Below are 16,843 nucleotides of genomic sequence, written 5' to 3'. Positions count from 1 at the left end.
AACACCCAGAGACGCCGTAGGCTTCGCTGGGCCTGAGCTCATCTAAGATGGACTGATACAAAGTGGAAAAGTGTTCTGTGGTCTGACGAGTCCACATTTCAAATTGTTTTTGGAAACTGTGGACGTCGTGTCCTCCGGACCAAAGAGGAAAAGAACCATCCGGATTGTTATAGGCGCGAAGTTGAAAAGCCAGCATGTGTGATGGTATGGGGGTGTATTAGTGCCCAAGACATGGGTAACTTACACATCTGTGAAGGCGCCATTAATGCTGAAAGGTACATACAGGTTTTGGAGCAACATATGTTGCCATCCAAGCAACGTTACCATGGACGCCCCTGCTTATTTTCAGCAAGACAATGCCAAGCCACGTGTTACATCAACGTGGCTTCATAGTGAAAGAGTGCGTGTACTAGACTGGCCTGCCTGTAGTCCAGACCTGTCTCCCATTGAAAATGTGTGGCACATTATGAAGCCTAAAATACCACAACGGAGACCCCCGGACTGTTGAACAACTTAAGCTGTACATCAAGCAAGAATGGGAAAGAATTCCACCTGAGAAGCTTAAAAAATGTGTCTCCTCAGTTCCCAAACGTTTACTGAGTGTTGTTAAAAGGAAAGGCCATGTAACACAGTGGTGAACATGCCCTTTCTCAACTACTTTGGCACGAGTTGCAGCCATGAAATCCTAAGTTAATTATTATTTGCAAAAAAAAATAAAAGTTTATGAGTTTGAACATCAAATAAGTTGTTTTTGTAGTGCATTCAATTGAATATGGGTTGAAAAGGATTTGCAAATCATTGTATTCCGTTTATATTTACATCTAACACAATTTCCCAACTCATATGGAAACAGGGTTTGTACTTCACTTCCGCCCGAATGCAGCTGAGATAGGCTCCAGCACCCCCCGCAACCCCGAACGGGACAAGCGGTAGAAAATGGATGGTCGGATGGGTTACAATTATCAATCAAATCTTGGAGAATGATTAAGAGTACAAAAGCCCTTAAATTGATATCCTTGTTAAAAACATTTAAAGTGATTTAGTACGGCTGCGAATCTTTGGGTGTCCCACGATTCGATTCAATATCGATTCTTGGGGTCATGATTCGATTCAAAATCGATTTTTTTCCGATTCAACGCGATTCTCAATTAAAAAACTATATTTTCCCGATTCAAAAGGATTCTCTATTCATGCAATACAAAGGATTTCAGCAGGATCTACCCCAGTCTGCTGACATGCAAGCAGAGTAGTAGGTTTTTGTAAAAAGCTTTTATAATTGTAAAGGACAATGTTTTATCAACTGATTGCAATTATGTAAATTTGTTTTAACTATTAAATGAACCAAAAATATGACTTATTTTATCTTTGTGAAAATATTGGACACAGTGTGTTGTCAAGCTTATGAGATGCGATGCAAGTGTAAGCCACTGTGACACTATTCTTTTTTTAAATGTTTTAAAAATGTCTAATGATAATGTCAATGAGGGATTTTTAATCACTGCTATGTTGACATTGTAACTAATATTGATACTGTTGTTGATAATATTCATTTTTGTTTCACTACTTTTGGTTTGTTCTGTGTCGTGTTTGTGTCTCCTCTCAATTGCTCTGTTTATTGCAGGTCTGAGTGTTGCTGGGTCGGGTTTGGTTTTGGATTTGGATTGCATTGTTATGGTATTGCTGTGTAATGTTTTGTTGGATTGACTAATAAAAAAAAATAAAAAAAATAAAAAATAAAAAAATGGAAAAAATAAATAAAAATAAAAAAAATCGATTTTTAAAAAATGAGAATCGATTCTGAATCACACAACGTGAGAATCGCGATTCGAATTCGAATCGATTTTTTTCCCACACCCCTATGATTTAGGCATAGGTGGATTAATGAACGGGCCTACCGGGCCCAGGCCCAGGGGGCCAGAGGCCCCAAGGGGCCAGGCCAACTTGGCCCCGCGGCCGCGACGCATGCAAAACTACTTTTGCAAAAATAATAATCTTAGGCCCCAAGGGGCCAGGCCAACTTGGCCCCGCGGCCATGATCCATAGAGGGTCAGAGGCCCCAAGGGGCCAGGTCAACTTGGCCCCGCGGCCGCGACCCACAGAGGGCCAGAGGCCCCAAGGGGCCAGGCCAACATGGCCCCGCGGCCATGATCCATAGACGGTCAGAGGCCCCAAGGGGCCAGGTCAACTTGGCCCCGCGGCCACGACCCACAGAGGGTCATAGGCCCCAAAGGGCCAGGCCAACTTGGCCCCGCGGCTGCGACCCACAGAAGGCCAGAGGCCCCAAGGGGCCAGGTCAACTTGGCCCCGCGGCCACGATCCATAGAGGGTAAGAGGCCCCAACGGGCCAGGTCAACTTGGCCCCGCGGCCGCGACCCACAGAGGGCCTGAGGCCCCAAGGGGTCAGGCCAAATTGGCCCCGCGGCCACGATCCATAGAGGGCCAGAGGCCCCGAGGGGTCATGCCAACTTGGCCCCGATCCATAGAGGGTCAGAGGCCCCAAGGGGCCAGGCCAACTTGGCCCCGCGGCCACGATCCACAGAGGGCCAGAGGCTCTCAATCATTATTATCAAAGCTAATTCTCAAATTGGATCACACAACCTCACTCACATATTCTTTATCAATTATTAAAGGTTGTTTCTGAATTTTGATCACAGAACTTAATGCAAATATTCTTGATTGATTGGCAAAGCTCATTCTCAAATTTTGATTACACAACCTTACTCTGACAAATTATCATTATCAAAAAGCTCTATCTCGAATTTGGATCACAGAATCTCACTCAAGTATTCTTAGCTGTGCCCCTCCCCCATCGAGTCTTTCATAAACCGGTCTGTTCTTTTAGAATCTCCTCATTTGGTACTTTGAACTCGTGAGTGACTGCTCAAAATTTGGTTTCCTTTCCCTCAGTTCAGACTCAGAGATAATTTGAAATCATTCCACAAGAAGTTTAACACGCACACACACACGACACACACACACTTGAGTTGAGCATTACTTGGAAATTCTTATATTTTCCATTTTGCTGTTATTATCAGCATCTTCCCATTTTGTCCTTTTCTTTCAAAAAAGTTTACAGTCTGACATTTGTCACTGCTGTCAGTTAATAACTTTTTGGTCTTTGACCCATTTTGTCATTTTCTCGATTCGATCGTCACTGACCACTCTCTCCTGTCTGGCAGACATCGTTGCTGCCATCATAGCCAGCAAGCTGCCTGCAGATAGCAACATTTTGGTGTCCTTTGTGAAAATATTTAGAAAGTAGACAAAAGTACACAAAGTTGTACAACTATTATCTTTATGATCTTTTTGTTTGTTTGTTTGTTTCTCTGTTACTGTGTGTGGCCAATTAAGCGACTTTTGGCCATACCTGGCTGGTGACATTTAGCGACTTTCTGGTTGTTGTTAAAATTAATAATAGCAACAGTTCTCTTCATCTTAATGCATTTTATTGTGTCTGTCTCTCCACATTTTGCCATTAGGTACTTTGAGCTCTTGTTGGTCAGTCACTCTAAGGTACATTGTTGCTGCCATCATAGCTAGCAAGCTGCCTGCAGATAGCGACATTTTGGTGTCCTTTGAGAAATATTAAGAAAGAAGACAAAAGTACAAGACATTGTACGATTACTATCTTTTTAAAAATTATTTGTTTCACTGTCAGTGTGATTGAGCGACTTTACCGCTAGATTTCGCGTCTTTTGGCCATACCTGGCTAGCGACTGAAAACATCATTTAGCGACTTTTTGGTTGTGAAGATAAGTGGTAAAAGCAGATCTGCCTGTTGGTCTTCCCACATTTTGCCATTTGGTACTTTGCACTCTTGTTGGTCACTCCAAGGCATTTGTCCCTGCCTTCAGCTAGTCACTTGGCTCTTTTGGAATTTATTTCACTGTAATTGGCTCTCTCTTTCTCCTCAGTACAAATCAGTCTGTTCCCTTGCCATTCATCACTGACCACTCCGCTCTCCTGTCTGTCAGACATTGTTGCTGCATGCAGATAGCTTGGGGTCCTTAGTGAAAATATCAGAAGAGAAAAGTACACAATTATCTTAATCATCTTTTTTTTATTCACTGTCAGTCCTTCAGTGAGTCCCAGTGTGTTGGCGATTAAGCAACGTTGGCATTCGATTTAGAGACTTTTGGCCATACATGACTGGCGACTCAAAACGTCATCTAGTGACTTTCGCTGTCTGAGTTTAGCATTGATTGGAAATCTGTTATCAGTTCTTATAGAAATCAGCTGATTTCTGCTTTTGACTGTTAATGCTAGATTGCTAGTTTTGAAAATTGCATCACTCACACACACACACACACACACACACACACACACACACACACACACACACACACACACACACACACACACACACACACACACACACACACACACACACATAGTTGGTTAAGCTGTTGTGATAGGCAAAGAGCCAATGTGCACAGAAAGAAGGGAAATATGGATCATAAACGTCTAAGTGGAGGAGCTAGAAAAAAAATTCAGCAAGAAAAGAAAAAAAAGGAATCAGTTTTACTTGAGAGTGTTCCAAATATCTCCAGCTTCTTCAGTACAAAGACATCTGCTGAAAGCAATTCTATAAATGCTACTGCAAATTCAGCTAAGGTTAGCAATGCACCTGAGCTAGCATGTAGCTCCCAAGATCCTGAGACCACTACAAGTGTACGCACTGAACCAAATGCTTCGGATGCTAATGATTCAACCAACTCAGCAGTAGCCAGTTGCTCGGATGAATGTGAGGTCACTGCACCTCTGGACAGCATAGAAAATGAGTTGAATCTTTCTTCAACACCATCTACAGTGACAACTCTACCTAGTGATCCCGCTAAATGGGCTGATACCCTCACTGAGTCAATGAAGGAAGTTCTTATTCAAAGAGGTGCAAAATCATTTCACAACCGTCACAGCCATTATCCAGCTTCTGTGAGGAACAGTGGGCTAGGAGGCAAAACCCGATGCCTAAACAATGAACATTTTACTTCACACCTGCCCAATGGACAACGAGTACAAAGAGAGTGGATGATGTACTCTCCCTCTACTGGTAATGTTTACTGCTTTGCATGCAAACTGTTTCCCCCAAAAACGCATTCTTTTGTGACAGGTTATTGTGATTGGAAACACTCAGAAAGATTTGGTGAACATGAGCAAAGTGCTGAGCACATAACCTGTATGCAAGCAGTCTTGAACCGCGCCACAGGTGCCACAGTTGATGCAGACCTGTTCAAACAGTTTCAGGCAGAGAGCAGCTATTGGAGGCAGGTGTTACAAAGAGTTGTTGCAGTCATTAAATTCCTTGCAGAAAGGGGCCTTGCATTTAGGGGTAAAAATGAATCGTTAGGGTCTCCTCTCAATGGGAACTACCTTGGTATTCTGGAGGTCCTGGCTGAATTTGATCCCTTTCTAAAGGATCACATCAGAAAGTTTGGGCAGATGGGTCGAGGTAATACCTCATATCTGTCCTCCACCATTTGTGAGGAATTCATTGAATTGATGGGTGCAAAAACCAAACAGGCTATAGCAGATGAACTGCAAGCAAGCAAATACTACTCTATCATTGTGGATTCAACCCCAGATTTATCTCATGTGGACCAATTGACATTCATATTCCGTTTTGTTAGCAAAGAGGGCAGTGTTGTTGAACGCTTTGTGGGTTTTGAGCCCATTACTAGCCATACAGGTGAAAGTTTGGCTAACTGTGTCATGTCTGTGTTGGAAAATCTAGGGTTAGAGCTGTCAAATTGCAGGGGGCAGGCTTATGATAATGCCAGCAACATGTCAGGGAGGTATAATGGGTTGCAGGCTCACTTAAAGAAAAGCAACCCATTAATACACTATATTCCATGTGCAGCTCACTCTTTGAATTTGGTGGGAGTCAACAGCATTGACAGATGTGGAAATGAAGTCTCTAAGTATTTTGACTTGATTCAGTCTATTTACAACTTCACAACTGCATCCACACACCGATGGGACAGGGTATTTGGCAATTCCAACATAAATCTCACACTTAAAGCTTTATCCAACACGCGTTGGAGTTGCCGTGCAGAATCTACCAAAGCACTGTGGCAGAACTACAGTAAAATAAGAGCAGCACTACAGGGTATTTCCACTGATGACACAGAGAAACGAGACACACAAACTGAAGCTGACAGTCTAGTGCGGAAGCTGGATTCACTTGAGATGGCCTTAATGGCAGGCTTTTGGGACACTGTTCTGTCCATATTTCAGGCCACAAGTCTGCAACTTCAAAAAGCAGACATGGACCTTGGTACAGCAGTTAGATTGCTGGAATCTCTGCGCACCTTTGTTCTCTCCCAAAGAGATCTATTTGATCATTTTGAGCAGAAAGCCTTAAACATGTTGGGTGGCACCCCATCTTACAGGGCTGAACGGACGAAGAAACGTAAAAAGTTTGCTGATGAATCAGCATCCCCAGATGTTTTGCTTGAGGGAAGGCAACTGTTTCAAATAGAGACATTTATTGCCTCTATTGATCAACTGAGTTCAAGCCTTAATCACCGTCTGGAGGCCTACAAACATCTGAACAATTTGTTCAGTGTCCTTTTCTCTTTGGATACAGAGTCCAATGCTTCAGTCCTTCACAAGGCCAAGATTCTCACTGAATCATACTCATCTGACCTCAATGAAAGTCTTGGACAGGAGCTTATACAGTTCAAATCTTTTATACAGCTCAACAACACTGATGAGGAGAGGACCCCTTCAGGACTGCTCAAAACAATAATACATTTTGGACTACAGCCTACGTTTCCTAATACATACATTGCGCTACAGATTTTTCTCACTCTACCGGTCAGTAACTGTGAGGGAGAACGCTCATTCTCTCTTTTGTCAAGAGTCAAAAATGAGCTGCGCACAAGAATGACTCAGAAAAGATTAAATGCGTTATCTCTAATGGCAATTGAGAGTGAGCTGACAAGAGAGTTGGACTTCAATGATGTGGTGGATGATTTTGCGAAATTGAAAGCACGAAAGAAACCCCTTGCTTAAAGGTGCACTGTGTAAGATTTTTAGGTTGTTATTTCCAGAATTCACCCATTCACTAATGTTAGGCTACCTGTTTTCATGAATACTTACCACCACCATAAAATTCTAAGTATCCATTATGACTGGGAGAATTGCACTTTCGCCATTTCTGGGAACTGTCTGTCACCTGGATTCTGAAGATAGGATTGACTTTAGGCAGAAGCTTGGTGCTTTCTCTGGCAAACTGAACCTCAAGCTTCATTCTCTGCAGCTTTGCATTCTTGTTCAGACTTTCATCGACAAGGAACTTTTCAACTTCCCCACTATCGTGAAGGGGCCACCAAAAGATTTCAGTGTGTCCAGCATGTCTAGTCTCTTCTTCTCCTGTCTTTGAGCCATCTCTTGTTTCTCGTCAGCCCAACTCTCAAATTTTGCCTTCATGAGTTTACTCCAGTTGAGTTCAACCTCTCTTTTTGCTTGTGCTGCTGCCTTGAAACCTCTGAAGCTCCTGGCTCTTCTGTAAAATTATTGACCTATTGACTGCGTTCAGTGTGCCCAACTTCTTCAGTCTGTAGTCCACCTTGCCACATTGTCTCTCCATCCCAATGTTGTGCACAGGGGTGCCATCAATGTTACTAGCCTGTTCACTGACAGGGTCCATTGGGAAGGTCTCCTCATCCATCCCATAGTCCATCCTCTGCCTGGCCAGGACAGTCTTCAGATGGGGCAGCATGAGATCTGTCAGCTGCTTCACTTCATCCAAGTATTCGGCAGCCACGTCTGACACTGAGTTCAGGACATGTCCAGTGCCTGTCCAGCCACTATAGCATTCTTGCTGTCTACATCCAGATCCACCATGAAACTCTGTAGCACTTGCTCCATCTTCATATCGGCCTCCGCCAACCGCATCACTTTATTCATGGCACTGCTGAAGCCCAGTGTAGTGTGGGTGCCACAAAAGATCTGCCCTGCTGGTTTTTCCAAGTTGTTCATCTCTGCCAACAGCTTTGAAAAGCCTTTGTTGTGCTCTGTGCTGTCAGTCATATGTGCATCTACAAGTTTATAAACATCCTCCACATTGACTCCTCTGACCGACGCCAGTATTTCGAACCCCATATCCACTTGCATTTCTATGTCCTCAGTGGTCTCTCGGTGAATGGGTAAGACAGGCAGAGGAAATGGGCTATCTTGACCTGCATGCAGCCCTTGTACCATGAACTGGCCTACACCTTTCTTTGTGGTGCTCTCCGATGCATGTGTTATCATTTTACCTTTCTCCTTCTCCTCCTCAAGCTTTCCCACAAAATAGATACAGACTTTGAGCCTCAATTTGCTGCACAGCTGCCGTTATGCCAAAGTGTTTTCCTAAGATATTATTTTATTTTTAATGATAGAAGGGAGGAAAAGGGGGCAAAAATCATGTCCAATTTAGTTTTTTGGGTGGGGTGGGGGGTTTATTTCATGATAGGTACCAACTTCCAATACATAATATCTCTCAAATGACCCAATGCACCATCACTGAAGTGGGCGTAATCATTTTCCAAAATTTTTATTTTTAGGCCATTTATCCCCTCCCCCTACCTGTGTCTGTGTGAAACCTGTGCTTGTCTGTGTGGTATACCTAATAGTGTGTGTGCAGTATGTGCACTCTTCTGTACAGTACAGTGTGCATGTCTGTTCACAGTATACAGTATTTCTTGCATAGTGCGTGCGTGTGTGTGCGCGTGCACGCGCGGGGTTGAGGGGCCAAGACCATGTCAGGCCCAGGGGGCCAAAATTTCTTAATCCGCCCCTGGATTTAGGTTGTCTTTTTTTTCATATTTTTTAGTATTATTACTCTTTCTGTATTTACTTTAGTTTTCTTTCCTTGATGTTGAAAGTGCCCTGACTTTAGTGTGAATTATAAATGTATGTTTGTTCAATAAAAAAAAGAAAAGAAAAGGGGGCGGTGTCAAGCGAGAGTCGTCACGTGGTTTTTATAGTTGCCGCGCCTCTTCCTGTCAGACAACGCTCACTCATAAAGTCACAATCTTGAAGGCAGTATTTCAACACTCGGACGCTTTTTTTAAATTCTTGAATATTTCAAGGTGAGTTTTTTTTACTTTACACTCAGAAAATTGCGGTTAAGTACTGTACAGTGGTCAACTCCGTACCGCACCAACATGGCGCCCATAAACCTGATCGTTTGTTGATGTTTGCTAGCTAATGCAATTTAGCATTGGGGCTATTCTTAAAATGTAGTCACGACGAATAGATCACCGTTTAAGTAGACACATTTTTTTTTTTTTTTTACCAAATAGCATTTTACTTACGGGGCGTTTAAATCGTCAGCGACGCCACTGGGATCCGCCTCGCTTCGCTAGTTAGTTGGAAGCTTTAAAATCTGGCGTTTGGTTGAACTAGTTCGATATAACTATATACGCATATTCTAGCAATAACATACCAGCCAGTTGAAGTAGAAGTCGACACAATCACAAGTGAGCTTTCGTTTATAAATGTCAATCAAGGGCGTTTAATGTATAGTTGACTGTACATTTGTCGACATTAAAGCGGGCTTTAAGTAAAGACGAAAGTCTAATTTTCCTGGGATAAAGATGTAGAAAGTTACGGCCTTTTAAAACTGGTGAACATGTACTAAGTTCAATATGACCTCGTGGAAAACGTTAAAGGTAAAGTAGCAATGATTGTCACACCCACACACACACTAGGTGTGGCGAAATTATTCTCTGCACCCTTGATCACCCCCCTGGGAGGTGAGGTGAGCAGTGAGCAGCAGCGGTGGCCGCGCCCGGGAATCATTTTTGCTGATTTAACCCCCAATACCAACCCTTGATGCTGAGTGCCAAGCAGGGAGGTAATGGGTCCCATTTTTATAGTCTTTGGTATGACTCGACCGGTGTATGCACGTACAACATTTAAAGCCTTTAGCATACCAGTATGAGGAACTAAATTAAGGAATGGATTACTAAACAATGTACTTATATGATCCAGTTTGAGCAAACTCAAAATGTTGACAAAGAACAAGGAAGAATCCTGATAATATTTTGAACCTAATTAAAAATGAGATAATCTCTATTTTATGCTGCAGCTGTTACATATACTGTAATATTGTACATGGTACAATATATATCATATATTGCGTAAATATTACGTATATATGTTATATTTTATATTGCTACTACGGTACATTTTTAGTCTTTTTATACCTGCATTGTTCTTTCCATCCTCACACTTTCCATCCTTTGTAACTGAGCTACTGTGTGGAACTATTTCCCTTGTGGATAATTAAAGTTTGTCTAAGTCTATCATCTTACTCATCTCATTATGTGAATTACAACTTACTCAACTACTTATATACGAGAACCTTATTGATTTTATTTTCATGTACATTCTGGGTGTCTGTCAGTAAAAAAATTACAAAATTCCATTACGTTTTTAAGACGGTCTGTCATAACGTTTTTAGCATTCAATCAGACATTATTGTGAGGTTTTGTATTAGTGTTCCTAAAAATCCGATATAACGTGTGTTACACATTGAGTACAGTAAGTGAAAAAATGTGTTATGAACAGTGTTGGGACTAACGCGTTACTGTAACGCCGTTAGTTTTGGCGGTAACTAGTAATCTAACGCGTTATTTTTTATATTCAGTAACTCAGTTACCGTTACTACATGATGCGTTACTGCGTTATATTACGTTACTTTTGATGTAGTATCGGCTAGATACAGAAGCGCTGCGGTGTCGTTCTTCTGAATCTTCCTCTGTCACAAGCCGGAGAGAAGAAAAGAGGCGCGGTCTATGTGTGTGTCTGGGTGTGGGTGCGGGGAGGGTAGGCACACACGTGATCCGCGGTTTGATGTATGAAACAAAACAAAAAAAAGTTGTTGGCACGTTCAGTCCACACACAGCGTGGTCATGGCGAGCGGAGTAACGGAGGAGCTTGAACGCCCCGCGCCATTGAATCGGTGTGTTTATAGGTGCAGACTTGGTTGTGCAAAACGAGGGTTTTAAACACATGCTGAACGTGCTTGAGCCACGTTACGACATCCCGTCGCGCACCAACTTCAGCGATAAGATTGTGCCAGATCTTTATGAGCAGGAGAAGAAAAAAGTTGTGGATGAACTATCCCGAGCATCATCTGTTGCGCTCATGACAGACGTCCAGGGGAACTATAAGCGCTCACTTCATCACAGCAGACTGGGAGATGAGAAGAAACGCCCCCTCTACGAGAGTCACCTTGCGCAGGTACTGACACAAGCAGTGGAGGAATGGAAGATAAAGATATCCCAGTCACACGTGATAATGCCAAAAATCAAATAATTACAGTGAATGAGGCAGGACTGGGACCACAGGTAGGTGCTTTGCACATGTAGTGAATTTGGCATCACAGAAGGGAATCTCAGTCAATAGGATGGAGCGCCTCCTTGGGAGGATCAGGAAGGAGGTTTCCTACTTCCACCCAAGCACAACAGCTGCTCATGTGCTTAAGACAAACCAAGAAATGCTAAAGCTGCCTACTCATAAGCTCATACATGATGTCCCAACGAGGTGGAACTCCACTTATGATATGTTGGAGCAGCAGGCAGCTATATACTCTGCATTGACCCACAACACCCTGAAGACAAATGTCACCCTGTCTGATGATGATGTGAGAGTGGCAGATCAGGTCCTCCAGGTGCTTAAACCCCTCAAAAGTGTTCCATCTACTGAGCACTGAAACTTCACCATCTGTGTCAATGATCCTGCCACTGAAAACAAGGATTCTACAATCTATGGCTCCAAGTATGGAAGACAGCAGCATCACTCCAGATGTCAGGCTTTATTTCACTACCTATGTTTCAAGGAAGATGATGTGCCTTCTTATGTTGCACTTTAACTTGTTTTTTATTAATGGTCATTGGTCCAAGTTTAAAGAAAGGAGGAATGCCTTTTTATGTTGCACTGTTTTTCATTAATTATGTTAAAAGGAAAATAAAAATGCATGTCAAGTCGATCAACCGATTGTATTATTCTCCAGTGCAATAACAGTACTGAAATGAAGGCTAAAAGGGCATTAATGGGAGCTTTAAAAAAAAAAGACTATAAATAGTTACTTTTCACAGTAACGCATTACTTTTTGGTGTAAGTAACTGAGTTAGTAACTGAGTTACTTTTGAAATAAAGTAACTAGTAACTGTAACTAGTTACTGGGTTTCAGTAACTAACCCAACACTGGTTATGAATTGCTATGAAACTGAAAGGGCGAGGGCAAGCCTGGGCAATTATTTTGACTCGGAGGGGCCTAATTTAGAGAAAAAAATGTCTGATGGCCGTTATATCGGATTTTTAGGAACACTAATACAAAACCTCACAATAATGTCTGATTGAACGCTAAAAACGTTATGACAGACTGCCTTAAAAACGTAATGTAATTTTGTAATTTTTTTACTGACTGAGACACCCAGAATGTACATGAAAATAAAGAATGTGGGATTTACAATATTAACTATGCACGATAAAACACTGAATATTGACAACATATGAACGTCACACCCCTTCTCGATCGATGTATTTTACAATCATGCGAAACGCAATAAAAATGCAACAAACACAGCGAAATATGAACGTGAAGGGTTAAAAAAAAAACCCACCTACAATCTGATATATCATTAAGCTTTAGAACTTTGTTGTAAAAATCTCCTTCCGCGTCTGTCCCTGACACCCGCATTTCAGGCTGGCCGCTCTGGAAACACTCTGTGGAAACGCTCCCCACCCACACTGCTTGGTGCCTCGTCTGAGCTGCTGTGACGTAGATTACCATAGTAACTAATTCGATTACCATAGTAACTAAGATACCATGCAAAAGCGCAGATTCCAACCATTGGAATACTTTGTATAGTTCAAGACTTAGGGTCATTTGAAAACATCACTGCACATCATAATGGCAGCTACAGTTTCCATCAAAGATCTAAAAAAAATATTTGAGACTGTCCGACGGGCCGGACGCATGCAGCCCCCTGGCCTTAATTTGTCCAAGTCTGGGCTAGGGTTGAATAAGCTCTGGTTCCTCTTACTCCTTACTATACTTTAATTAAAAAACTGCAAATATGTGATATGCCGTATTGTAACTGCATGTTTCAAATAAACTAAAACCATAATACCAAAAATGTTTTTTTTAATGTACTTACTAACTTGCACAAGAAAGACAAAAGCTTTGCATACATGCTTCTTGAATCCAATAGGTTGGGTAAGATCCCGTACTTCCCTTCCTTAAGTTCGACAAGGCATTTTGCACTGTTGGCGATAGCAACGTCCAAACGACATGATCCAATTGCTGAAAATAATAGATTTATTGTTGCATTTTTTTTTCTTTATCAGATACTACATTTACCTCGACCATGGACATCCTTTTATTCCTGCGACTAAGTTTGTTTGGACTTGCCACGATTGCTCAAGGTGAGTGTGGCAAAGACCCGGAAGGCAGTTGATGATCTGATATATCAACAGTTTTATCTTGTTTCCATTTTCCACGACAGCTCAAAGCTGCTCTAAACCTCCACAAGGTGCCAACATGTACTTGACGGACACAGACATTCTTACGGGAACTTTCCCAGACGGTGGCACGGCTACTTTTGCCTGTAATGTGGGTTACACGCCGACAGGAGGGTCTTTAACCATCACTTGCACAGCTGGAACCTGGAGTCAAGTTACGCTCATATGCAAAAGTAAGCCTCGCCTGTTTTAATTATTTATTTTTATAGTAGGGATGGAACGGTTTATGGAAATTATCTCAACGGTTTGGTTGACCTAACACAGTGTGTTGTTCGCATCACGTTTATTTTGTATGTGCTACTATTGAGTTTGGAGTTCTAGATAGATCGTACTTTATTGATTCCTTCAGGAGAGTTCCCTCAGTAAAATAAAAATTCCAGCATTCTAGGCATTGTGAGGTGAAGTAGGGACTTATGATTTCAGTGTTGGTGCTAGGAATTTTCAAAATGGGGTCCGAGGGACCCCATCAAGTCATAAAAATGGGGTCCCACAGTAAATTTTTGTGGTCCCACTTTTTTGTAACCGTTTTGAAAACTAATGATAAATGTATGCATTATCCTGTTATATCTCACATTCTATATTGTGTTTTGGAAAAAGGTTGTCATAAACGTTACTTAATTAATTAAAAAAAAATACAAAAGAAAACACATTTTTATGCATATTTTATATTATTTATTTTATTATGTATACAATTTATTCAGTTATAAATATTCATTCACTTTCTTCTTTCCTTCATGTATCTAAACTTTACTGCTGCCGGTATTTTTTTCTATATTTTTATTTAATAAGTTGTAGGTGTATTTATTTCAGTATAAAAGTGTAAAACGTTTTTTGCTCGGTCATAAAATGATGATAATCGTGTGTCAGGGCATACATACATTATTTATTTAACGCTTAAATCTCTAGAGTCTACATCAGATCTAAGTAGTAGTTTAAAAAAAAAATGTTTGTTAGTTTTCTGCTCTTTTTGTCAAAGAAAACTGTTTTTGTTTTATGGCAAACACACAAAATATGCAAAATCTTCCACAAAAATAATTTTTTCAAAGTGGAATATTTGATGTGAAGTAATCGGAGCCTTAGATAGTTCAATAATTCATAAAAACATTGATTTTGATTTAATATTATGTTTTGAGCAATGACTGTTTTTAAAGAAAAAAAACCCACCTTTTTTTGTTTATTCCACTTTTGTTATGTTTTTGTTTATTTTAATAATATTTTTAAAATGTGCCCTAAGCCTTTAAAACATTAGCTGCGCGCCGCAAATGGCCTCCGGGCTACACTTTTGACACCTCTGCTTTAGATAATAAAAAATGTAATCCGATAAGTCTGGATAAAAAGCAGAGCCTGGCGACGCAGTAAACAATGACGCAGTAAACAATGACTTGCTAACTTGTCAGCCACTTCTCCAAAAGAGACTCCTTTTGAACACTCCTCCCACATTAACACTTCAAAAGGCACATATTTTCCTCGTTTGTTGACCTGCAAAGTATGTCTTTGGGGTGGATGGATCTGGTCGGGTGCTGGTTGGCTTGAAGCTAACAGCTAGCCTGTCTCCATCCTCGAACGATGTCGATGCAGCGGGAGATAAAAGTGAAGTTTCCATGGACTCACAAAGACTAAAACAATCATTTACTGGAGACATGGCACAGGAGGACGTTAAAAAGGTTGACTTTACACTCACCTTAGTGTTTACCATGAAGTAAAGTTGTTTGAGTGCAAACTGAGGCAGTATTTGTCATTGATAAAACTTTCGGCGAATCAAAATTTAAAAAATTGTATCGGAAAGTTCATTACTTTGAAGACAACCAATAAAAACGTGGAGAAGGCAGGGTCAGTTAAAAAAAAAAATCTGCGTCCCGAGGACACGCGAACTTCCGGAAATTTGCGTCCTTTCTGATTTCAATGTGTAAAAAGACACAAAAAGTACGTTAACGCCAACAGTGGATTTGCGTATTAAAGGGGAACATTGTCACAATTTCAGAATGGTTAAAACCATTAAAAATCAGTTCCCAGTGGCTTATTATATTTTTCGAAGTTTTTTTCAAAATTTTACCCATCACGCAATATCCCTAAAAAAAAGCTTCAAAGTGTCTGATTTTAACCATCGTTATAAACACCCGTCCATTTTCCTGTGACGTCACATAGTGAAGCCAACACAAACAAACATGGCGGAAAGAACAGCAAGCTATAGCAACATTAGCTCGGATTCAGACTCGGATTTCAGCGGCTTAAGCGTTCAACAGATTACGAATGTATTGAAACGGATGGTTGTAGTGTGGAGGCAGGTAGCGAAAACGAAATTGAAGAAGAAACTGAAGCTATTGAGCCATATCGGTTTGAACCGTATGCAAGCGAAACCGACGAAAACGACACGACAGCCAGCGACACGGGAGAAAGCGAGAACAAATTCGGCGATCGCCTTCTAACCAACGATTGGTATGTGTTTGTTTGGCATTAAAGGAAACTAACAACTATGAACTAGGTTTACAGCATTTGAAATACATTTGGCAACAACATGCACTTTGAGAGTGCAGACAGCCCAATTTTCATCAATTAATATATTCTGTAGACATACCCTCATCCGCGCTCTTTTCCTGAAAGCTGATATGTCCAGTTTTGGAGTTGATGTCAGCAGGCCAGGGAAGCTAGGGTCGATATTCTTCTCTTGATCATCTTCGGTGGCATAAGGGACGGTGTGAGCCAAGACATCCAGGGGGTTTAGCTCGCTCGTCTGCGGGAACAAACTGCCGCCATTGCTTGCCGTGCTACCGAGGTCCTTTGTCCCTGAATTGCTCACACACTCCGGCAGATTCATTGGGGGTCTGGCGGCAGATTTCTTTGACTTTATCGTTGGAAATGCATCTGCTTTGAGTGTCGCAGGATATCCACACATTCTTGCCATCTCTGTCGTAGCATAGCTTTCGTCGGTAAAGTGTGCGGAACAAACGTCCGATTTCTTGCCACTTTCGCATCTTTGGGCCACTGGTGCAACTTGAATCCGTCCCTGTTCGTGTTGTAACACCCTCCGACAACACACCGACGAGGCATGATGTCTCCAAGGTACGGAAAACAGTCGAAAAAAACGGAAAATAACAGAGCTGATTTGACTCGGTGTTTGAGAAAATGGCGGATTGCTTCCCGATGTGACGTCACAACGTGACGTCATCGCTCCGAGAGCGAATATTAGAAAGGCGTTTAATTTGCCAAAATTCACCCATTTAGAGTTCGGAAATCGGTTAAAAAAATATATGGTCTTTTTTCTGCAACATCAAGGTATATATTGACGCTTACATAGGTCTGGGGATAATTTTCCCCTTTAATG

General features: G+C 41.6%; 1 protein-coding gene across 1 annotated transcript in view; it reads left to right on the top strand.

Moving 5' to 3' along the window:
* LOC133612380 (membrane cofactor protein-like) overlaps window positions 1–16,843 on the top strand; it is a 114,913-nt gene that overhangs the window by 69,528 nt on the left and 28,542 nt on the right. The window contains exons 6-7 of the mRNA XM_061969751.2: window positions 13,348–13,425; window positions 13,506–13,694. Coding sequence (XP_061825735.2) covers window positions 13,348–13,425; window positions 13,506–13,694 — 267 coding nt within the window. The remainder of the gene's footprint in view (window positions 1–13,347; window positions 13,426–13,505; window positions 13,695–16,843) is intronic.

The sequence above is a fragment of the Nerophis lumbriciformis genome, linkage group LG01 (assembly GCF_033978685.3).
Source record: "Nerophis lumbriciformis linkage group LG01, RoL_Nlum_v2.1, whole genome shotgun sequence".
In the NCBI taxonomy this organism is placed as follows: domain Eukaryota; kingdom Metazoa; phylum Chordata; class Actinopteri; order Syngnathiformes; family Syngnathidae; genus Nerophis; species Nerophis lumbriciformis.
The sequence above is the reverse complement of the archived record's forward strand: the minus strand, read 5'-3'. Positions and strand labels throughout refer to the sequence as shown.